The following is a 25,455-nucleotide window of genomic DNA, read 5'->3' on the forward strand; positions in this document are numbered from 1 at the left end:
GTTATTGTATGTCTTAGTGTTGTATAATCCCGAGATTAGCTGTTTAGAACCGAGGTCTCACATTAAGTGGTATCAGAGAGTTAAGATTCTTGATCGAACTAGAGTGAGCGGGTAGATTGAGTCTGCGTGTATTGGCTCCTCGCATGTGTTTGAATTATTTTAACTGTGTACTTAATTCCATGCGAGCATGCTTTATTATTGAGAATTATTGAATTACATGGTTATGTGATTTAATTTATAAAGCATGATCTACTTGAGATATAACTGTTTCTGTTATCGACTGGTATCCGGTATTCCAAGCGGTTGTAAGGGCACTGATTGTAGCGATTGAGATATCTCGTGTCCTAACCTTTGATTATAAGATGGGTCCTCGTCGAGTGATAAACAGAAACACACCGCCAGTTATCCCTGCGACTGAGCAAGCTAGCACTGAAATTGATCAGTTGGATGCTTCAGCAACGCCTATGGAAACCTTGCTGAAGAGGTTTCAGTCGTTCAATCCGCCGTTATTGATGGGTTCAAAAAATCCAGTTGACTGCGAGAGTTGGTTGGATGATATTGATCAGCTGTTCGATTCCATTGATTACACAGATGACCGTAGAATCAGGTTAGTCATTCCTCAGCTACGTGGGGTTGCTAAGAGCTGGTGGATCATGACAAAGAAAGCAATGGAGAGTAGAGGTACGGAAGTTACTTGGACTCTTTTTAAATCTGAATTTTATAAGCGGTTTTTCCCTATCTCGTATCACAAATATAAGAGAGCAGAGTTTGCCAACCTGAGGCAAGGTAATCTGAACATTGAAGAGTACGTGGCTAAGTTTGATAGTCTGTTGCGTTTTGCGCCGCTAATTGCCGGAGATGAAGAAGCTAAGGCAGATCAGTTCATCAATGGTTTGAACCCCGACGTCTTCACGTTGGTAAACACCAACAGGCCTAACAACTTTGTGGATGTCATGAATCACGCAAAAGGAGCAGAAGTAGGCTTGTGGAGGAAAAGAGGTAATCAGGTGGCACCTCAGCAGCAGAGGCAGTATCAGAACCAACCATCTCAGTATCAGAATCAGCCACCGCATCATCAGAACCAGCAGCAAAGGTATAAAGGTGGAAACAGTGGGGGAAACAGAAAAGATCAGTACAAAGCAAGAGGTAAACAGTTCAAGAGGCAGGGGAACAGTTCTTCTAGTTCCAGTGGTTCGAAGCAATTCGGTTCAGGACAGAGTTCTGGATCTTCAGCCATGTACTGCAGCAAGTGTGGGGGAAGACACTCACCGGATCAGTGTGTGGGAGTCTTTGGTAATTGTAACACCTGTCAGCAACCGGGACACTTCTCTAAGGTGTGCCCTCAGCGTAGCAGAGATAGAGCTCAGAGCGGAAGTTCATCTCGACCTGCAGCTCAACCCGAGAGGCAGTCTTCTGCAGTGCACTCTTTCCAGCCTCAGCAGCAGAACAGACAGGGAGGTAACTCTAGTGCGAACCAGCCTCCAAGACAGCAGGCACGAATCTTTGCTTTGACAGAGGATCAAGCTCAGGCAGCACCTGACGATGTTATAGCAGGTAACTGTTCGATTTTTGGTTATTCTGCTCATGTTTTGATAGATACAGGTGCTTCCCATTTCTTTATCTCTGAGAAATTTGTGTTATTGCATGTTTTGCCTACTGAGTTGTTGCCTACAACAGTAGCTGTTACTTCACCTTTGGGTAGAGGAATTGTTTCTGTCAGATTAGTCAGGAACTATGAACTGTGTTTTGAAGGAAATATGTTAGAATTCGACTGTATTGTACTTGGATTGTCAGATTTTGATTGTATTGTCGGTATAGATGCTTTAACCAAGTACAGGGCAACCGTCGATTGCTTTCTGAAAGTTGTCAGGTTCAGACCTAAAATGGCAGACGAGTGGAAATTATTTGGTAAGGGTTCTCGATCTAGAATTCCTTTGATATCAGTGTTATCTATGACTCGTTTGCTACAGAAAGGTGCAGAAAGATTTTTAGTGTATGCAGTTGATGTACTGAAATCTAGCCCAGCTTTGGTAGATTTACCGGTGGTTAGAGAATTTGCTGATATGTTTCCGGAAGATGTTCCTGGTTTGCCACCTATTCGAGAAATCGAATTCAGCATTGACTTAGTGCCAGGTACTCAATTTATCTCCAAAGCTCCGTATCGTATGACACTTATTGAATTGAGAGAATTGAAGGAGCAGCTTGAGGATTTAATTGCCAAGGGATACATCAGACCTAGTGTATCGCCTTGGGGTGCTCCTGTGCTTTTTGTTCGGAAGAAGGATGGTTCTATGCGGCTCTGTATCGACTACCGCCAATTAAATCAGGCTACAGTTAAGAACAGGTATCCTTTACCCCGAATAGATGACCTTTTTGATCAACTGCAGGGTTCTTCTGTCTACTCTAAGATTGATCTGAGGTCAGGTTATCACCAGTTGAGAGTGCGAGAGGAAGACATTCCTAAGACCGCATTCAGAACGAGGTATGGTCATTTTGAGTTTATAGTCATGCCGTTCGATTTGACTAACGCTCCAGCGGTTTTTATGGGTTTGATGAACCGTATCTTTCAGCGTTATTTAGATGAGTTCGTCATTATCTTTATCGATGATATTCTTATCTACTCGAAAAATTGTACTGACCATGCAGAGCACTTGAGAACCGTACTGCAGATTTTGCGAGTTGAGCAGTTATTTGCCAAGCTGTCTAAGTGTGAATTTTGGTTAGATCGAGTTGTCTTTCTCGGTCATATTATTTCTGAAGATGGGATTTCTGTCGACCCCAGCAAGATTGAAGCGGTTATGAATTGGCCTAGACCTACTTTAGTGCCGAAGATCCGAAGCTTCATGGGTTTAGCTGGTTATTACCGTCGTTTCATCGAGGGTTTCTCGTCTATTGCCAAGCCAATTACCCAGCTGACTCAGAAGAATGCGCCTTTTGTTTGGACTCCAGATTGTGAGGCTAGCTTTGTTGATCTGAAGAGGAGACTGACCAGTGCTCCAATTCTTTCTATTCCGAAGGGTACTGGAGGTTTCACAGTCTATTATGATGCTTCTAACCGAGGCTTGGGTTGTGTTCTTATGCAGCATAAGCATGTGATAGCGTATGCATCGAGGCAGCTGAAACCGCACGAGACTCGTTATCCGGTTCATGATCTAGAACTAGCTGCGATTGTATTAGCTCTGAAGATTTGGCTTCACTATCTTTATGGTGAGTCTTTCGAGATCTTTTCTGATCATAAGAGTCTTAAGTACTTGTTTTCACAGGCAGAGCTGAATATGAGACAGATAAGATGGCTGGACTTGTTGAAGGATTTCGACTGTGAAATCAAGTATTATCCGGGAAAGTCAAATGCAGTTGCAGATGCCTTGAGCCGAAAGCTTTGTTCTTTATCTCTTTCTACTATCGGTGTTTCTCAGTTGATCGATGATTGTTGCACTTCTGGTTTAGAGTTTGAAACAGATAGGGAGACTATCAGAGTGTTTGCTATTCAAGCCAAGCCGGAGTTGTTTGTTGCAATCAGAGAAGCACAGAAGTCTGAGCCGAGCATTCAGGTTTCAGTAGAGAAAGTCAAATCGGGACATCAGTCTGAATTCCAGGTTAGAGATGATGTTTTGTTGGTGAATAACCGTATTGTTGTGCCTGATATTCCAGAGTTGAGACAACGTATTCTCCGAGAGGCTCATTGCAATCGGTTCAGCGTTCATCCTGGAGGTCGTAAGATGTACAACGATTTGAAGATTCAGTTCTGGTGGAAGAAAATGAAGAGCGACATTGCGAGGTTTGTATCTCGGTGTTTGAATTGTCAGCAGGTGAAAGTAGAGCGGAAGCGAACAGAAGGTCTGTTGCACAGTCTATCTGTTCCTGAATGGAAATGGGATCACATTTCCATGGATTTCGTCACGAAGCTACCACGATCCGTTCGAGGATGCGATGCTATTTGGGTAGTGATCGACCGATTGACGAAGTCTGCTTGTTTTATTCCGTACAGGATGACGTATCGTCATGATCAGATGGCTGAGTTGTATGTTAGCAATGTTGTGAGATTGCATGGGGGTGCCGAAGTCGATCGTTTCAGACAGAGACCCAAGATTCACTTCGCACTTCTGGCACAGTCTTCAGGAGGCACTGGGTACTCGATTGCATCTGAGTACAGCTTATCATCCTCAGACCGATGGACAGTCAGAGCGGACTATTCAGACGTTAGAGGATATGCTGCGAGCGAGATAGTGCTAGACTTTGGCACTAGTTGGCAGGATTCTTTGCCTCTTGTCGAGTTTTTTTAAAACAACAGCTTCCAAGAGAGTATCGGTATGGCGCCTTTTGAGGCATTGTACGGTAAGAAATGTCGATCTCCGCTGTTTTGGGATGATTTGTCCGAGTCACCAGATTTGGGGCCAGATATGCTACGAGATATGGCAGAGCAGGTTAAGATCATTCAGACCAGAATGAAGTCAGCTCAAGATAGACAGGCGAAGTATGCGAATGTCAGGCGTAGACCTCTGAGTTTTGATCAGGGAGACCGAGTCTTTCTGAAAATTTCTCCGTTCAGAGGCACTGTCAGATTCGGTAAGAGAGGGAAGTTATCTCCGAGATTCATCGGGCCGTACGAGATTCTCGAGAAGATAGGCGATCTTGCCTACAGACTTGCACTTTCTCCGTCTTTATCTGGTATTCACGACGTTTTTCACGTCTCTATGCTGCGAAAGTATCATCCAGATCCTTCTCATATTCTTCAGCCTGACGAAGCCGAGTTAGATGAGACTCTGAGCTATTTTGAACGACCGATTCAGATCCTTGATCGAAAAGAAAAGCAACTCAGAACCAAGTTGATTCCGTTGGTGAAAGTGCAGTGGAGCCGTCACGGCGTCGAGGAAGCGACTTGGGAGACAGAATCTGACATGAGACAGCGATTTCCGGAGTTATTCGGATGACGTGAGTTCTTCTTACTGTCTTTAGTTCTTTATTCTATCTTATGAGTTGTGGTTCTTGTTGATTTTGAGGACGAAATCTCTTCTTAGTGGGGGAGAATTGTAACTCCCCGTTTTTATCTTAAATGAGTTTATTTGAGTTAATCGGAAATTTGCAGAGTTCAAGAGCCGACTTGATTTTGATCAGGGTCCTTTTTGCAAATTTTGGATTTTTCAGGGACTAAAACGCAAATATCGGTTTTATTAGATATTTATCAGGGCAATGACTTGTATTATTCATTCATCACCTTCCCTTAGCCGCCTCCCCTCCATTGAAATGCTTTAAACGTTTCTCCAAGCTCCCAGATTTCAGTCCGAGCTCGATCCGTCAGTTGGAATTTATTTCTGAAGGCAGATTAGCAATCACTGCAGCGCGAGCTCCGTTATATTGTAAGTTTCTCTACGATCGGATACATTCTAGTTTTTGGATGTTGTTAGAATTGTTCGAGATTCGAGTATGTTGTTCTTGACAGAGTGATCGTTTATTATCTGTCGGTTTTGAAATGGAGCGACGTTCGGATTTGATATGATTTTTGGAAGCCATTTTCGAAAATATTGATTTTGAGATTTGTTGGGATTGCCTTGTTAAGGTTGTTTTAGCATTGTTATGAGTTGTTATCGCTATTGAACTGCTATCTGCGTTGTCGGTTTGTTCAGTTATAGCCGTTATGCCGTCGGTTTGAGTTTTGGGATTTCGAACCATTTTTGAGTTGTTGAACTTGGCTTGTAAGTTGATCATGGTTATTGATCTTTGTTTTGTATCTGAACAGATTCGTTTGGAGTTTGTCAAGCCCGGGGTTAACAGCATTTGTTCGTTTCAGAGATTTGGACGAAGAACGGTATAGAGAATTACCTTGAGCCTTGTTGTTGTTTAGATTGGTTAGACTTTGATACAATCTTTTGTTGTAGCTTCCCAGAAGTTGGAACTACTGCCTTGAAAGGTAAAAGCAGTCATTATAGCGGGATATCATACTCGGGACAATTGGTTCTCGAGTTTCTCTTTCAAATCACATATTGCATCAATACTTGTTCTTGCATGTGGAACTTGTATTTTGGTTGTTATTTGAGTTGTTTATGTGGCTTATGTTTATGTTTTGATATGCATTCATCTTGAGCCAATCTTGTTTCTAGCGAGCAGAACCGCCCCTTTTTGTTTAAACGTTTGGAAACTATGATTGAGTGGCCTAGGTCGTAGTCGTTTTGCCTGGTGCTAGCATACTCATTATAGTTTCTCAAAGTCTAGAGGAGTGGGATACGTGGAACCACCTCGATTGGGAGAGTCGGTGAGTCATTACGTGATCTCATCCTCGGGATCCCAAAAGCACAGCAGCAATCCCTCGTTTATCAGATTTGATATCCCGGTTTAAAGACATGCATTTCATTAAGTTGTTATTGATTTCTTCGTTGTCTTGAAAGCATGTTTATTGTTGTATTACTTGTTATGTTGCTTTTACTGGGATTATCATTCTTACCAGTTATCCGGCTGTTGCTTTGTTTTGTATGTGTACTTGGCAACAAGTGGGGCAGGACCAAGTCAGCGAAGGCCTGGTTAACATCAAGAGGGAGAGCTAGTAGTGAGACTCGGTTTAGAAGTCGTGTCAGCATGTCTACCTAGTGATATTGGAACATGTTTAGATATCGAACTTCATCGTTATGTTGTTGTTGCATGTCCTCTACTTTGAACAGTTGTTGAACTCAAGAATTTTATGTACTAGTTGGAAGAATTGATTTTGTATCAAGTAGTCGAGATTATGTTGAATTTGGATTGATGCATGTTGTTATGAATATTGTTGGTTTGAGTTGGTTAGCTTGCCCTGTTTTGATTTTTTTCTGCTGCCCAGGGTGCGCTCGATCCTAGGAAAAGCCAGGATCGAGCGCAGCCCCTGTTTTGTTTGAGGCAGAGGTTTCAGAAAAATGGTGCGCTCGATCCTGGATTTTTGCCGGATCGAGCGCGGAACCTTAATTTTTCTCGGCAGAGAGTTGAGAGAAGTGGTGCGCTCGATCCTGGCTTTTTGCCGGATCGAGCGCGACACTGTTCTCTTTTTAAAAAAAAATTCTTTTATTTCTTTAACCTTTGGTTATTGTATGTCTTAGTGTTGTCTAATCCCGAGATTAGCTGTTTAGAACCGAGGTCTCACAATAACTGAAATAAGGGAGCTCTATTTATAGGAGGTATTCTCATTCAGTTTTGATAATCTTCCGATGTGGGATTTTAATATGGGCCTCACCCTTAACAATTCTCCCACTTGAAGACTTGATTTCAATCATGGCTTCACAGAGTCAATGCAGCATGTAGTGACCCTTACCCAGATCACCTACTAAACAGAACTTAAGCATGCAATTAACTTAATTAAACAGATATCAGAATAAAACTGCGGAAACCATAAATAATATACAATCCCAAGTAAAGAAATATGTAATTTATCCAATAATATACAACCAAATCGAATAGCTGTATAAACCCAAAACAACAGTAATAAAACCTAAGCGAAGCTCCAGCTGGCCAACCACTGACTAGCCCCTCCTGGATCCTCCCTCCTCGTCCAATCGCAAACTTGCCCCATGGAATAGGGTGTCCAGAAAATACAGAGTACGAGACGTGAGCATAAAACGCTCAGTACGAGAGTATGAGTATACATGCATGCAAAGTGAACTCCCTATAGACTCGAGGTCAAGGATCAGATAACAGAGACAGACCGGGCCCTGATATGTAGCACGCTGTGCCGTCGCTTCAGGAGGTGGCTCCCATACCGAGATAACCGTGGATACGCCGGACCCAAATCGATGGAAGTCCATCCACTAACAGGATAGGGTACAACCCTACTAACAGACATCTCGAAAGAGATACAGCAAGATGCAAATGAATGCAGCATAATATCATGGCATATAAATCATGCAGTCACATAATACATGCATACTCAGTCAGGATATCTCGAACAGTACTTTCGTACCTCAAAACAGTGCAAGCTCTACCAACTCTAGGTCCACGCCTATAGTCTGCTCTACACTGCCAAATGATACTACTATCATTAAAGTGCTCTAAAAGCCTTAACTAAGCTATTGCATACTCCCAAATATTTATAGGAAGTAAAAGCTATACCTTCGTCCGTCGTTAGCCCTTTGATGTCGATGCCTCCAGAACTTGGGCACAACTCCGCTACGACTACCGAATGCCTCGCCGACCTCCGGAACAAGCCTAAGAAGACTAGAACAGCTCCAAAAGGACTAGAATGGAAAGGAGAACTCGGAATTGGCAAATGAAAGTGAAGCCTCGGCCTTCTATTTATAGACAACGATCGGAACTTCCGATTCTCGATCGGAACGTCCGAACCTCGATCGGAACGTCTGATCCTGCCATTGGAGCTTCCGAAGATCCTGATCTGCCACGTGTCAAAATATCACTTGTTGATTCCGGATAGGGGTGATCGGAGCTTCCGGTCCTGATCGGAGCTTCCGATCTTGCCACACGTCATGCCTGACGTAATATCGATCGGAGCTTCCGATCCTGATCGGAGCTTCCGAACTCATCTTCGGAGCTTCCAAACTCTACCCAAGTAATTATGATTAATTTCTTAATTACTGATTTTGGTTACGGGCTACTACATTCTCCCCCACTTAAGATATTTCGTCCTCGAAATCAGATCTTAAGTACCGAATGCAAAAACAGAAATCAGAAACATTCTTTATTCAAATCAAACGTTTACAGAGTTTGCAACTGAATACAACTTTAAAGAATGAAATCAAAACAACTCAGGATGGTCTTTACGCATCCTGTCCTCAAGCTCCCAAGTAGCTTCCTCAGTGCCTCGGCGCTGCCACTGAACTAAAACCAAAGGAATGACTTTGTTCCGTAAAACCTTATCCTTATAATCCAGGATACGAAGAGGTTTCTCAACATAAGTCAAATCCTTGTCTACCTGAACCTCAGACCGCTGCAGAATATGAGATTCATCCGCCACATACCGTCGCAACAGAGATACGTGGAACACGTTGTGAATACTGGATAGATGCGGTGGCAAAGCTAGTCGATAAGCCAAATCGCCAATGCTCTCCAAGATCTCAAACGGACCGATAAATCTGGGAGACAACTTGCCCTTAAGGCCAAATCTGAGAATCTTGCGGAAAGGTGACACTCTTAGAAACACTTTCTCCCCAACCTCGAACTGCAAAGGCCTACGCTTGATATTAGCATAGCTGGCCTGACGATCCTGTGCAGTCTTAATTCGTTTCTTGATTTGATCAACAATGTCTATCGCTTGCTGGATAAACTCCGGCCCCTCAGCCTGTCTCTCCCCCACTTCTTCCCAGAAGAGTGGAGTACGACAACGTCGCCCATACAACGCCTCAAAAGGTGCCATCCCAATACTAGTGTGATAGCTGTTGTTGTAAGCGAACTCGATCAACGGCAAATGATCCTGCCATGCTGAACCAAAATCCATGACGCACGCTCTAAGCATATCCTCTAACGTACGGATAGTGCGCTCTGACTGACCATCAGTCTCCGGATGATAGGCTGTACTCAAACTAAGAGTAGTACCCATCGCACGCTGAACACTCCCCCAGAATCTAGAAGTAAACCTGGGGTCTCGATCGCTGACAATGCTCACAGGCACTCCATGAAGTCGGACGATCTCCTGAATGTACATCCGTGCCATGCGATCCACAGAGTACTCTCGGCTATAGGCAATGAAATGCGCTGACTTGGTGAGTCGGTCCACCACAACCCAGATAGCATCACAGTTCCTCGGGGATACCGGCAAATGGGTCACAAAGTTCATTGTGATAAACTCCCATTTCCATTCAGGAATAGGCAGACTGTGAAGCAATCCTCCAGGTCGTCGGTGCTCTGCCTTGATCTGTTGAGACACCAAACATCTCGAAACAAACTGATAAACACTGCGTTTCATTCCCTTCCACCAGAAACGAGTACGTAGATCCTTGTACATCTTGTTGCTCCCAGGATGAATACTCAACTTAGTGCGATGCGCCTGAGACAAAATCTCCTCTCGCAACTCTTCATCCTGCGGAACCACAAGCCTACCAGACAAACACAGAAAGTCATCTGACTGATAATGAAATCCAGACGAGCTACCCTCGTTAGCTAGACGAGCTAAACGCTGGGTCTTTGAATCAGACATCTGAGCATCTCGAATCCGCGAATACAAGGCTGGTTCAGATAATATCGCAAACATCTGGATACTCTGCATACCTTTCTTATGCTTGAAGGTATAACCTGAAGTACAACAGTCACTAATCGTACTAGATATCGAACAAGTCTGAAGTGCGGATAGTCGCACTTTGCGACTCAAAGCATCAGCGGTGAGATTAGCAGCTCCCGGATGGTACTTAATCTCGCAATCATAGTCCTTAAGCAAGTCCATCCAACGTCTCTGCCTCATGTTCAACTCCTCCTGAGTGAACAAATACTTGAGACTCTTATGGTCGGAGAAGATCTCAAATTTCTCGCCATACAGATAATGACGCCAGATCTTCAAAGCGAACACAATGGCTACTAACTCCAAATCATGGACTGGGTAGTTGTCCTCGTGAAGCTTCAGCTGTCTCGAAGCGTATGCGATCACATGCCCATTCTGAGTCAGGACACAACCTAACCCCTGAAGAGAAGCATCCGTGTAAACCACATACCCTCCAGATCCGGACGATAATGCCAACACCGGCGCAGAAGTCAACCGCCGTCGATGCTCACAAAAATTCTCCTCACACTCGGAGGACCACTCGAAATCCACACCCTTGCGGGTAAGCTGCGTCAAAGGTCGAGCTAACTGAGAGAAGTTCAGAATGAATCGACGATAATACCCTGCTAGACCCAAAAAACTACGGATCTCAGCAACTGTCGTCGGACGCGACCAATTAAGTACCGCTTCAATCTTGCTTGGATCAACAGAAATCCCTTCCCTGGATATGATATGGCCAAGAAAAACCACTCTATCCATCCAAAACTCACACTTGCTCAGCTTGGCGTACAACTGCTCATCTCGAAGAGTCTGTAGTACCAACCGCAAGTGAGAAACATGCTCTTTCGTATTACGCGAATAAACCAAGATGTCGTCAATGAAGACCACAACAAACTTGTCCAAATACTTCCTGAAGACACGGTTCATCAGATCCATGAATATAGCCGGCGCATTGGTCAAACCAAATGGCATAACTAGGAACTCGTAATGCCCATAGCGAGTACGGAATGCAGTCTTGGCTACGTCCTGATCACGAACTCTCAACTGATGATACCCAGATCTCAAGTCAATCTTGGAGTAAACTGACGTGCCCTGCAGCTGATCGAACAAGTCATCAATACGAGGCAACGGATACTTGTTCTTCACAGTGACTCGATTCAGCTGCCGATAGTCAATGCACAGCCGCATCGACCCATCCTTCTTCTTCACGAAGAGAACAGGAGCTCCCCAAGGAGATACACTAGGACGAATGTACCCCTTTTCCAAAATATCCTGTAGCTGATTCTTCAACTCACGCATCTCTGACGGAGCCAGACGATACGGTGCTCTAGAAATAGGCGAAGTACCCGGCATCAACTCTATGCCAAACTCAACTTCCCTAGCAGGAGAAAAACCCGGAATCCCATCAGGAAACACATCTGGAAATTCATCCACAACAGGAATGCTCTCTATCCCAATACTCTCAGCGAACAAATCAACTGCATAGATAAGGTAGCCTTCTCCGCCAGACTCTAGAGCTCGACAGGCTCTCAAAGCTGATACCAAAGGCATCGGAGGTCGCGCTCCCTCACCATAGAAAAACCAACTCTCATTCCCCTCTGGATGAAAGCGTACTAATCTCTGATAGCAGTCCACTGAAGCTCGATAGGTAGTCAACATATCTATTCCCAGAATGCAATCAAAGTCGTCCATCGCCAGGACCATGAGATTCGCAATCAAAATGTTACCCTCAAACTCTAAGGGGCAACCCATCACTAGACGCTTAGCCAAAGCAGATCGGCCCGTCGGAGTAGAAACAGACATCACTACGTCTAGTGCAATGCATGGTAACTTATGCCTCTTAACAAAACGTGCAGAAATGAAGGAATGAGATGCACCAGTGTCTATAAGTACAAGAGCAGGTATACCATAAAGCAGAAATGTACCTGCGATGACTTTCTCATTCTCCTCCACTGCCTGATCATGTCTCAGGGCAAACACCTGGCCAGAAGCTCGTGGCCTCAAATGAGAACTCCCAGCAGACTGTCCCTGCGACCTCTGCTGAACGGTGGCCTGAGAACCTGATCCTGAACCAGAACCAGAACCGCCTCCCCCAGACAGTGGACAATCCCTCCGGATATGACCAGTCTCCCCACAACGGAAACAAGCTCCAGAAGCTCTACGGCACTTGTCGGATGGATGGTTCTTCCCACAGTGATCACACTTGTCCTTCTTACCGTAACGGACAACACTTCCAGAACCAGAGGGAGAAGAAGATCCAGACTTCTTGAAAGTTTGGGCACGGGGACCCAAAGAACTAGCAGGCCTCGACTGAGGGAAAGACCTGTTCCGCCGAATGTTGTCCTCCGCCTGGTGACAACGGCTCACCAAACCCTCGTAGGACATGTCGTCGCCAACCGCCACACGATCATGGATCTCAGGGTTAAGGCCCTGAAGGAACAGATTATACTTCATCTCTGAGCTATCAGCAATCTCGGGGCAATAGGATAGCAGATCAAAGAACCTCTGCTGATACTCATCGATAGACATGGCTCCCTATCGCAGACTCAGTAGCTCGCCTGCCTCCGACTGACGGAGTGCAGGAGGAAAATACCGCTTTTGGAAAGCTGTGCGGAACTCGGCCCAGGTGGCCACTCCTCTCGCAGCAACAAAAGGTGCAGAAGTAAACCTCCACCACCTGCGCGCACGCCCATCCAGAAGATAGCCAAGGGTCTCCACCTTCTGCTCTTCTGTGCATTAGAAAGTCTGAAAAGTCATCTCCATGCGGTCTAACCAGTTCTCCGCATCCTCCGGAGACTCACCTCCAACTAAGGGCTTAGGACCCATAGCTAAGAATCGACGCATAGTGAAACGCTCGTCGTCATGGTGACGATGACGCCGTTCTCGACGAGGCTCCCGGTCGGCATCACCCCAACGCCCACCAACACTGCCATGAGAACTCCGGTCGTCACGATTTGACATCTACAAAAATACCTCAAGATGAGACTAAATCCCAAGAATTCTTTTGCATGCTCTGATACCATAAATGTAGTGACCCTTACCCGGATCACCTACTAAACAGAACTTAAGCATGCAATTAACTTAATTAAACAGATATCAGAATAAAACTGCAAAAACCATAAATAATATACAATCCCAAGTAAAGAAATCTGTAATTTATCCAATAATATACAACCAAATCGAATAGCTGTATAAACCCAAAACAACAGTAATAAAACCTAAGCGAAGCTCCAGCTGGCCAACCACTGACTAGCCCCTCCTGGATCCACCCTCCTCCTCCAATCGCAAACCTGCCCTATGGAATAGGGTGTCCAGAAAATACAGAGTACGAGACGTGATCATAAAACGCTCAGTACGAGAGTATGAGTATACATGCATGCAAAGTGAACTCCCTATAGACTCGAGGTCAAGGATCAGATAACAGAGACAGACCGGGCCCTGGTATGTAGCACGCTGTGCCGTCGCTTCAGGAGGTGGCTCCCATACCGAGATAACCGTGGATACGCCGGACCCAAATCGATGGAAGTCCATCCACTAACAGGATAGGGTACAACCCTACTAACAGACATCTCGAAAGAGATACAGCAAGATGCAAATGAATGCAGCATAATATCATGGCATATAAATCATGCAGTCACATAATACATGCATACTCAGTCAGGATATCTCGAACAGTACTTTCGTACCTCAAAACAGTGCAAGCTCTACCAACTCTAGGTCCACGCCTATAGTCTGCTCTACACTGCCAAATGATACTACTATCATTAAAGTGCTCTAAAAGCCTTAACTAAGCTATTGCATACTCCCAAATATTTATAGGAAGCAAAAGCTATACCTTCGTCCGTCGTTAGCCCTTTGATGTCGATGCCTCCAGAACTTGGGCACAACTCCGCTACGACTACCGAATGCCTCGCCGACCTCCGGACCAAGCCTAAGAAGACTAGAACAGCTCCAAAAGGACTAGAATGGAAAGGAGAACTCGGAATTGGCAAATGAAAGTGAAGCCTCGGCCTTCTATTTATAGACAACGATCGGAACTTCCGATTCTCGATCGGAACGTCCGAACCTCGATCGGAACGTCCGATCCTGCCATCGGAGCTTCCGAAGATCCTGATCTGCCACGTGTCAAAATATCACTTGTTGATTCCGGATAGGGGTGATCGGAGCTTCCGGTCCTGATCGGAGCTTCCGATCTTGCCACATGTCATGCCTGACGTAATATCGATCGGAGCTTCCGATCCTGTTCGGAGCTTCCGATCCTGATCGGAGCTTCCGAACTCATCTTCGGAGCTTCCGAACTCTACCCAAGTAATTATGATTAATTCCTTAATTACTGATTTTGGTTACGGGCTACTACACAGCAGCTCATGCCTCCTCGCTTATACTTGCAATCCAACTGAAGTCGAACATAACTTCAGTTTGTCAGTGGTCACCGCCTTTTGTGAACATATCAGCTGGATTTTTACTTCCAGGAATCTTTTCAAGCATCAAGATTCTATATTCCAAAACTAATCTGATGAAATGGTATCGAACATGTATATGCTTCGTCCTAGCATGATAAACAGGATTCTTTGCCAAATGAATAGCATTCTGACTGTCACAGTGTAATGTACTATCCTCAAGCTTCAGACCCAATTCCTCAAGGAATGATCTCAACCAAATCATCTCTTTGCTCGCTTCCGTGACTGCAACGTACTCAGCTTCAGTAGTCGAAAGTGCAACAATCTTTTGCAACTTGGACACCCAACTTACTGTCGTACCACTCAATGTGAACACATATCCAGTAGTACTCTTTCTGCCATCTAGGTCACCACCCATGTCGGCATCGACATATCCTTGTAAGTCCTGATTAGTCCTCCTGAAGCATAGAGATAAACCAGCAGTACCTTTCAAGTATCTGATAATCCACTTCACTGCTTCTCAGTGTTGTTTTCCCGGATTGCTAATAAACCTGCTCACAACTCCCACTGCATGTGCTATGTCTAGTCTGGTGCACACCATTGCATACATGAGGCTTCCGACAGCAGAGGCATAAGGAATTTTATTCATATAAGCATGCTCCTGCTCCGTCGATGGTAATTGGACTTTGGTTAGTTTGAAATGACTAGCCAAAGGAGTACTCACTGGTTTAGCTTCATCCATGTTGAATCTGCTAAGCACCTTTTTCACGTACTCTGTCTGAGATAACTTCAAGACTCCGTTCACCCGATCTCTTGAGATCCTTATTCCAAGGATTTGCTTTGAAGCTCCCAAATCCTTCATTGCAAATTCTTTTGATAACTCTCTCTTGAGTTTATCAATCTCCTCCAGACACGATCCTGCTATCAACATGTCATCCACATATAGCAGTAGAATGATATAAGAACCATCAATCTTCTTCATATAACAACAGTGATCCGCCTGACACCTCAGGAAACCGTTGTTATTCATGAATTCATCAAACTTTTTGTACCACTGTCTTGGAGCTTGTTTGAGACCGTACAAGCTCTTCTGAAGTTTGCATACCATTTTCTCCTTCCCTCGTACTTCAAATCCCTGTGGCTGCTTCATATAAATTTCTTCATCCAAGTCACCATAAAGAAACGTCGTCTTTACATCCAACTGCTCCAGATGTAAGTCTTTCTTAGCCACTAGTCCAAGTACAATTCTGATAGTGGTTAACTTTACCACTGGAGAGAAAATCTCGGTATAATCAACGCCTTCCCGCTGTTGAAAACCTTTCACAACAAGTCTCGCCTTGTACCGCTTGCTACCATCAACTTCTTTTTTGATCTGGTACACCCACTTGTTGTGTAATGCCTTTTTGTCTTCCGGAATTTTTGTTAACTCCCAAGTCTGATTGGATGATAGTGAATCCATCTCGTCTTTCATGGCTAACTCCCACTTGATTGAATCATCATTTTGCATCGCTTCATCAAAGGTCTCTGGTTCACCTTTATCTGTCAGCAAAATATAATGAAGTGCAGGGGAGTACTTATCAGGTGGTCTTATTGTTCTTGAAGATCTCCTCAGTTCAATCACCGGAGTTTGTGGATCAGCTTCTTGTGCAGTTTCTTCTTCCTGGTTACTATCCTCCGATTCATTCATAGGAATATCTATTAATGGCACTTCATTTGTTTTCTTGACTTCAGGACATTTATCTCCAGCTGGAATGTCTGATTTGTTTTTGTACAAAACTTGCTCATTGAAAATGGCATCTCTGCTCCGAATGATCTTTCGATTTTGGTCATCCCAGAACCGATAACCAAAATCATTATCTCCATAACCAATAAAGAAACATTTCTTTGATTTCGGATCAAGTTTCGTTCTACTGGCTGAATCGATGTGAACATATGAGAGACAACCAAATACTTTCAAGAACGAAAGGTTTACTCCTTTGCCGTTCCAGACCTCCTCTGGTATTCTGCAATCAAGTGGTACCGAAGGTCCTTTGTTGATCAGATACGCTGCAGTGTTAACTGCATCAGCCCAGAATGATTTCGGCAGTCCAGCGTGCAATCTCATGCTCCTGGCACGTTCATTCAGGGTTCTGTTCATTCTTTCAGCCACACCATTCTGTTGAGGTGTACCAGTAATGGTTTTCTCCATCTTGATCCCGTTTTGTGTACAATACTTCTTGAACTCAAAATCTTCATATTCTCCTCCGTTATCAGACCGTAAACACTTCACCTTCAAGTTGGTCTCATTCTCCACCATGGCTTTCCACTTCTTAAATGTTTCGTAAACATCAGATTTATTTTTCAAAAAATAAACCCAAACTTTCCTGCTCGAATCATCAATAAATGTGACATAATATCGTGAGCCGCCAAGGGATGTCACAGGAGATTGTTCCCATACATCAATATGAATCAACTCCAACTTTGCTGCTTTTGGTTCTCTACCGCCTTTCGAAAAGCTCACCTTTTCTGTTTTCCAAGAACACAACTTTCACACAGTTTGTGTTCGACAGTTTTTAACTCCGGCAGCTTAACTTTTGACATCAGCATCTTCATTCTCTTCTCACTCATATGTCCAAGTCTACAATGCCATAGACTTGAGTTGGCTCCAGCATCCACAGCTACTAACATGTCTCTGCAACTGGAATTCATATAAAGAGTTTCAGTTTTCGTTCCTCGAGCAACAATCATGGCTCCTTTGCTCACTTTCCAAGAGCCATTACCAAAGGTCACTTTATGGCCTTCGTCATCAAGCTGTCCCACTGAGATCAGATTCCAGGTCAACTTTGGTACATGCCTCACTTTTTTGAGCTTCCAGATAGATCCGTTTGACATTTTCAAATTGACATCACCCATACCAGCTATTTCCAAAGGTTTTCCATCAACCAGGAAAACTTTTCCGTAATTACCAACAGTGTAATTACTGAATAGCTCACGATCACCAGTGGTATGAAACGAAGCTCCCGAATCCATAACCCAAGAATCAACCGGGCTTTCCATGGATAGTACTAAGGCATCATGTGCATTCTCAGTAACAACATTTGCATTATTCTTGGGTGATTTGCAGTCCTTTCTCATATGACCGGTTTCACCACAGCTCCAGCACTTCAATTTCTTTTCAAATGTATTTTTGTCTTTTCCACTTCTTGATTTGGATCTGTCATGCCATCGGTTAGAACCTTTTTTGCTACTCCTGCCCCTACTTCTATTTTTCAGATTTAGAGCAGATCTCGATGATGTTGCTTCTCCCGAATCCATCCTGCGAACTTCTTCACCAAGGATTCGATCTCTGACATCATTGAATTGTAACTTTCCTTTTCTAGCAGAATTGCTAACCGCTGCCCGCATTGGCTCCCAAACATTTGGTAAAGATGCCAAAAGAATAAGTGCACGGATCTCATCATCAAACTTGATTTCCACCGATGTTAACTGGAAAACAATCATGTTGAATTCATTGATGTGTGCCGCCACCGAAGCACCTTCCTCCATCTTCAAGTTTAATAACTTTTTCATGAGGAACACTTTATTATTTGCTGATGGCTTCTCGTACATGTCCGACAAAATGGACATCATCTCCTCCGTGGTTTTTGCCTCCGCCACGTTGTGTGCCACGTTCTTTTTTAGGGTCAATCATATTACCGCTAACACCTGTCGATCAAGGAGCTCCCACTCATCATCCTCCATCTTTTCTGGCTTCACCCCGGATAGAGGTTGATGTAGCTTCTTGCTATACAAATAATCTTTAATCTGTAACCGCCAGAACGTGAAATCTGTACCGTCGAACTTATTGATTCCAGGTCCCGATCCGTCATTTCCGGCCATCGCTTCTCCTGCCTTAATAAAATTTCAAAAAAATCTTTTTTGATGTGGAAAATCAGACAAAGCTGCAACCACGGAGCATACTCATAATTTTAAGAAATTTTTCACCAAGGCTCTCGAACACCGTAACAGCTCTGATACCAGTTGTTATGGATTATACCGAAGCGAACATGACGATAATAGAAATTACGGAATAAAATAATCAACAAAAACACCAAAGATTTACGTGGTTCACCCAATATAGGCTACGTCCACGGAGCTGCTGCAAATCTTTATTACCGGAAAAATATTACAAGTGTATACAAAACATTATATCTCTCCACACTCAAGCCTCGAGTATTACCGAGAAAATATTTCTCTAACTCACACAAGAGATCACCGAAAAAAAAAACAAATCTTTTTTTTTCTTTCTTTATTTTCTTCTCTAATGTCAATACAAAAGAGAAGAATGGGATACAATAACTGAAATAAGGGAGCTCTATTTATAGGAGGTCTTCTCATTCAGTTTTGATAATCTTCAGATGTGAGATTTTAATATGGGCCTCACCCTTAACAAAAATCCCATAAATATTGCAATTCTAAAATGGATTCATTTTGTGAGACGAAATGTGGAGATTCAATTTTCAACAGCATTACAAGGAAACAATAATCAGCTGAATATGAGGAGTTGTAACAGCCTATATCAGCAATCAAGAGGTTGAAACTGATGGAATATGCTACAGATTTCGAAATTAGCAGCCAAGAATTGTAAATGATGAGGAATAATGGCTGTTAATGAGAGTTATTGACCATAAATGGGAGGCTCTTCAGCTGCTACTTATATCCTATAAATAATGGCAGATTCTGAAAGAAAAATCACACCAATGAAAGCACCAGCAACACATATTTTCGAGCAGCAACTTCTGTCAATTTCAAGTGAGCAAAGCGCTGCAAAAGTTGAGAGAATTCTTTTCAGTTTCGAGCACAAGTGCTGTCAAGAAAACTCAAAAAACTCGGCATCGTTTCGAAAAGAGCTTCTGGCCATTTTCAAAACCTTTGAGCAACATTTTGAGAGCAAGATTCTGTCCTTGAAGCCTTGGAATCTGTCCAAGTTTCGAAGCTAGCACCTGCAGCAATCATCGGAGTTTTTAGCAGCGGATATTAAGCCAAAAGTCTGTCCAAAAGTCGAAAGAAGAAGCCTGGGATTCAACCGAAGAAGCTGTCTTTTTTTGTCCAAAACCGAGCAGTTTAGTTCCCCTAAGGTTGAGCAGATTCTGGCCTTCACCAAATTCGAGATTTGCTCAAGTTCAAGGTTTTTAAACAACGTCTACTCCTACACGATTTTTTTCATAGAAATTGAATACAGTAAGTGGGCTTTTATACCTATATTCTTGATATAAGTCTTTATACTTATATTTATTTTTGTGTGAGTTAAGTTTTACAAAATAAATTACATATGATTTTGAAAACTCGATCGGCATGATATATATTTGTTTGACTTGATATACTACATTGAATTCGTTGGTTGTTCGATATTATATAAAATATTCGAAGCATGTTTGAATTATTTGAAATGCACTGTTAAGATTCGAATTAGAAGTGGCTAAGGAAATTTTCGATGATTTGATTTGATTTGGTCCTGATGCGGTGAGATATAATAACCGTTCATTTGGCCTCGACCCTTAGAAGAGTAACATATAGGGGACTTATCAGTAAACCATGAAAAAATGAGATGATTTTCAGTGCTAAGTTTGTTTTGTATTTGAGTTAGATTCAACATGCTTATTTCATTTCGAGATTATGAAATGTACATGTGTATATGTAAATATATTTTGGTGTTTATCATGCTCGATCGGCCCCCACTTCCTGAGTGTTTTCCAAAACACTCACCCCTTCTTTTCCTCCCCAGATAAGGATGAAGATGAGTTAGATGACGAGGAACAAAATATGTTTTGGTGCTGGTGAGGACGAATCAGCTCAAGATAAATCATGTCTAGATTTTGTTACTTTAAATTTTAGTTCGCTTCCACAATGTCGCAATTGTGTTTTTACATTATAAAGACAATTTATGGTTTATGCAAAAGACTGTTGTTGGTTATTTTGTATATACCACGTGGCTTGTTGTTTCACGTTATGATGCGTTAAATAATGCCGATGACATGTCTCGATTTCAAAGCGTGACATGAAAAGAATCGTCAAACCTAATTGAATAATAAAAATCCACTAAATATTGTAATTTCTTTGAGGGAAGGTAAAAAAATTGCAATTATCCAATATAAAAAACAAATATTTTGATTACCATTTATCCATATGCATAAAGAAAAGACAAGCGTGACACCCACTCTGTTTAAATAAAATTTCTCTCCCTTTTTATATCTCTGTTTTTTGAGAACTGAGTACTTCGGTCACCGCTCAGATTGAGAGAGAGAGAGAGAGCGAATGGTTTCACCTTTAATTTTCTCCCCTTTTCGAGTATAATGAACGCAGGAGAAATAGCCCTTCTTCTCAGAAGAGGATGAATATACAACAAAATGCTCCATTTTCCTGCTTCGATTTCCTTTATTGTGAAGAAGAAAAATGGGTTGAATTTGAAGGAGAAGAACAAGAAAGCCAAGTTACCTTAAACAAGAACAGTCCCGATCCCAAAAATCCATCCTTTCCCCCCTTGTTCCATGTATTGGAACAAGATTTGTTCTCGGAAGATGAAGAACTTGAATCCCTTTTCCGAAAAGAGAAAGAATCTTGTCCTAAATCCGACAGCAGTGTCGAAACCATTTGTCCCCTTTCACTAGCAAGAAAAGAATCTGTGGAGTGGATACTGAGAGTCAATGCTTATTATGGATTCTCACCCACCACTGCTATTCTTGCTGTTAATTATTTCGACAGGTTTCTTTGGAGCTCAAATTTACGGACAGATAGTAAACCATGGATGATGCAGCTTGCTGTTGTTACTTGTCTCTCCTTGGCTGCTAAAGTTGAAGAAACCGATGCCCCCCTTCTCTTAGATCTTCAGGTATGTTTCGAAACCAGCATTTTTTCAGTTGGATCTTATTATTCTTTGTGGGTTTTTGTTTGTAGTCTTTAATCTGCTGTTAATTCTCTGTTTGATCAACTTTAGGTGGAGTGTTCAGAGTGTGTGTTTGATGCCAAAACCATTCAGAAAATGGAGCTTCTGGTTCTTTCATCACTCCAATGGAGGATGAATCCAGTGACCCCACTTTCGTTTCTCGATCACATTGTGAGGAGGCTTGGGATGAAGGGCTATAACTATATCCACTGGGAATTTCTCAGGAGCTGTGAAAATCTTCTGCTCTCAGTAATATCTGGTAATTAGTTTTGAGACAGAATGATTGATGTTTAATTAAATGAGCAGTTTATTGACCAAAGATTTGGATTCAACAGATTCAAGAATCGCACACTATCTGCCATCTGTGTTGGCCACTGCCACTATGCTTCAAGTGATTCATGGGTTGGAGCCTTGTGATGATTCCATTGACTATGAAAACCAGCTTCTTCTTGTCCTCAAAACCAGAAAGGTTTGTATAAACAGCCATATTTTCTCCCATTTTTCATGCTAATCAGTTCCATAAAAACCAAAACATTTTCTTTAAAAAACTGTCCTCTTTTTGGCAGGAACAAGTGGATGATTGTTACAATCTTATCTCACACATATTAAACAGCCCCCCAAAGCGCAAATCCAGCCAAGCTTCAAGCATCAATATCCCAAATGGCTCAAACGATCAATGGGAAGCTTCATCTTCTTCGTCCCCTAGCCAGCCAGTTCTCAAGAAAATGAGGGTTCAAGAACAGCACATGAAGCTGCAGGGATCATTGAGCAGCAGAGTTTTTGTAGATGCCGTATGGAGCAGCCCTCATTAATTAAAAAAAAAAAAGAAAAAGAAAAAAGAACTCTGCTTTTTTTTTTTTTACCTCTTCCAAGAAACATTATTCATATCTCCATATATATTCCTTTATAGTTATTAACTTACAATTATTCTGCAATATTCTGAATGGTTGAGTAAAGTTAAATCTGCTTTCATTAAAACTCTGCCTATTTGTTGCACTAGAAGAGGAGGAAAAAAACAAACAGAGTTGGTGGTGGCAGAAAGAGCTGGCATTTTGTTTACAGTCAAATTTTTAAGTTAAAAAAAAAAAAAAAAAACATATATGAGAGAAACATTGAAGAATATCTGCACAACTGTTGCTCTATTTATGGTGTTTTAGTATATATATATATATATTCTCGATATTCTGCAAGTCGAGAGATAGATCTTGGTGCCATGCTGCTTTTTTTTCATGATATTTAGTCTAAGTAATAATAGTTTACGAAATATTTTCTATACTATAGTTATATATAATAATACACTGTCAAAATTTGTTCTTTCGATATTTTATATTAGTTTTTTGTTAATTTTTTCTAAATGTTATTAAGTTTCACTTTTCGTAAACTATATATATTTGTGTGTGTTTGTTTTTTTCCCATCCTAGTCCCAGCTTTTTGGCTTTTTCATATTGTTTTATAACACTTCCATAGAAAAAATAATGACTAAAATTATAAAATAAATTACCGAAATTCTCAAAAGTGGAAGGTGTATGACTAGGGGTGCAAACGAATCGAATCGAGCCGAATAATGGTAAAATTTTAAGGTTCGAATTCGGCTCGATAAGAGTATATTCGAGTTCGAGCTCGAGCTCGATTCGAAGTTCGATAATTTCAAATATTTTAGCTCGAGTTCGACTCGAAATGAAGTTCGAGTTCGGCTCGAAATATTCGAACCTATTCGTGAACTATTCAGATATTATGGTTCGAAAAAGTTCGAAATATATATATATTTATTATATAATTATATTAAATTAATTAAAATATTAAGGCTCGCGAACTATTCGCGAACTATCGAACAGAATAATTTCGGCTCGAGCTCGGCTCGAAAAAAAGTTCGAACATGTTCGAATTTGTCTCGAGTTCGATAAGCTCGAATACGAATCAAATATTTATCGAGCGAACTCGTAAAGCTCACGAACGGGTTCAGTTCGTTTGCACCTCTATGTATGACTAATAACTAATTTTGGCAGTAGATTGAAATCACAAAGATGGTAATAACATAATTATCCATGATTTATTTGCCGGTGTTATTTTGTCTTGTTTAACATTCATTTGTATAATTTGTTCTTTTATTTGCTTTTCTGAACTATGCATGCATTCCCATATTTTCTCTTTTACATGATATATAATCTTGGGTTTGACTTGAGCCTGCCAATTCATTGGGCAAATTCAGAATGGTGGATTGTAACTTTTCTTTAAAAAATAATTTATGAAGTTTATTGTTGTGTGAATTAGATTAAAATCTAAAGTTCGACAATAATATCAGATATACGGTGAGTTTGGATATATAAAATCTATTTTTTTGGGAAAAAAATACATAAACAAGTCCAGTTTTTAAAAAGTGATTTTATTAATTAAAAAATAAGAAGGAGTTTTAACAATTAGATAAATGTTGACAAATACTTTTATTTTATTTTTTAATAGAAGTAGAACCAGATTTTTTTTTCAAAAAAAAAAACTAAAATTCTAGTTCTAAAAAACACTTAAATGTTTTTTAAACAGTTTTTGTTACCAAACACTAGATTTTTCTAATTAAAAAAATTTATCTTTTTAATAGTGTTGTAGTTCGTTGGCTTTTCTAACCAAACACACTGAGAGTGATCTTCTTGCAAGATTATTTTTCCCGAATGTTTTATGTTATATTATTGTATACCAATTGAATGTAACACACGATGAAATAGATTGTGCATGCCAGTTCTCCATGCACATTCGAAATCCTTATAATAAAGTATGTCTGATTCGACACTTTATTAACCCATAATAAATAAATCATCTATTATATCTAAGATTTTTTGGAGTTTGCAACTCCGCCTAATAATAAAAATCTGCACAAATAATTATTGTATCATCATATATTTACTCCCTTTTATATTACGTACTCACACTTTACTTTGAATATAAAATATTACATTTAATCTGTTCCACTTACATATATTTTTTTTTTCGTTTTTCTGTTGAAATAAATATATAATCTACTTTTTATATTTTATTAGACTTTAGTAACGTTTTTTGTTTTTGTTTTTGTTTTTGTTTTTTGTTTTTTTTTTTACCAGTATCGACATATTAACAAAGTATTGGAAAACATGCCGTTATTTTCTTCAAATAAATTTAATAAATATAAATTGAGTTTTTTTAAAAAAAATTATTTTTATAAAGATGATCTTAATCTGTGTGAAAAATCAAACAATGGTATATATTTGGTACATATGGAGTAATAATTTTATTCTTAAAAACAAAAGCATATAACAAAAAATTATTCAGCTATGTCGGTTTAGAAATTTTTCTATCTTATATATGTACCGAAGATAAATTCTAGATAACGGGAATGAAAAAGGGTATAATCCCATTTATTGTTAGTATTTGTTACATTAAATTAACATTCTTAAAAATAATATTATCGAGTAGATATTTGGTGAAATTGTCATACGGATTTATATCAATGGGACGTATTAACCGACCAATATTTAGAATGAAAAGTAATACTTTTGACATAAAATGTAATATTTTGTTGTGAATCAGTTCGAGTGGAAGATCTGTACTACATAATTAATGCGTGACCATCATATTTTTGTTATATCTTTACTATTTTATTAACTCTAAATATGTATATCTTCGGTCTGTATATCACACAATAGACAATATAGAAACGTTTTTTTTTTAAATAAAAACCCCAAAAATACGCACACATTATTAGTTTTAATTCCTTAATAATTCTAGTCTAAAAAATTCCTTAATAATTCTGATGCAGAATTAAATTAAGGTGACATATTAAGAAATATTTTTTTTAATATATAATATAAGTGCTCGCTTTCATTTTTTTTTTAAAAAATATATTCTATCTCTCTAATTAGTTAATAATTAATGCCTCTATTGGTAGACAAAATTATCACAATAGTGATTTGCTTGCATAAAGAAAGCAAGCAAGCAGGATGTAGAGTTGTAGACCATTCTATATA

At 40.9% G+C, this 25,455-nt stretch overlaps 1 protein-coding gene across 1 annotated transcript; it reads left to right on the forward strand.

Moving 5' to 3' along the window:
• Positions 1-20,776: 20,776 nt before the first annotated feature.
• On the forward strand, positions 20,777-22,390 carry LOC140865861 (cyclin-D3-2-like). Its single transcript, XM_073270685.1, has 4 exons — positions 20,777-21,409; positions 21,515-21,722; positions 21,799-21,932; positions 22,030-22,390. The coding sequence occupies exons 1-4, from the start codon at positions 20,912-20,914 to the stop codon at positions 22,273-22,275; spliced, it is 1,086 nt and encodes a 361-aa protein (XP_073126786.1). The 5' UTR covers positions 20,777-20,911; the 3' UTR covers positions 22,276-22,390.
• The last annotated feature ends 3,065 nt before the right edge of the window (positions 22,391-25,455 follow it).

The sequence above is a fragment of the Henckelia pumila genome, chromosome 4, assembly GCF_033568475.1.
Source record: "Henckelia pumila isolate YLH828 chromosome 4, ASM3356847v2, whole genome shotgun sequence".
Taxonomy (NCBI): domain Eukaryota; kingdom Viridiplantae; phylum Streptophyta; class Magnoliopsida; order Lamiales; family Gesneriaceae; genus Henckelia; species Henckelia pumila.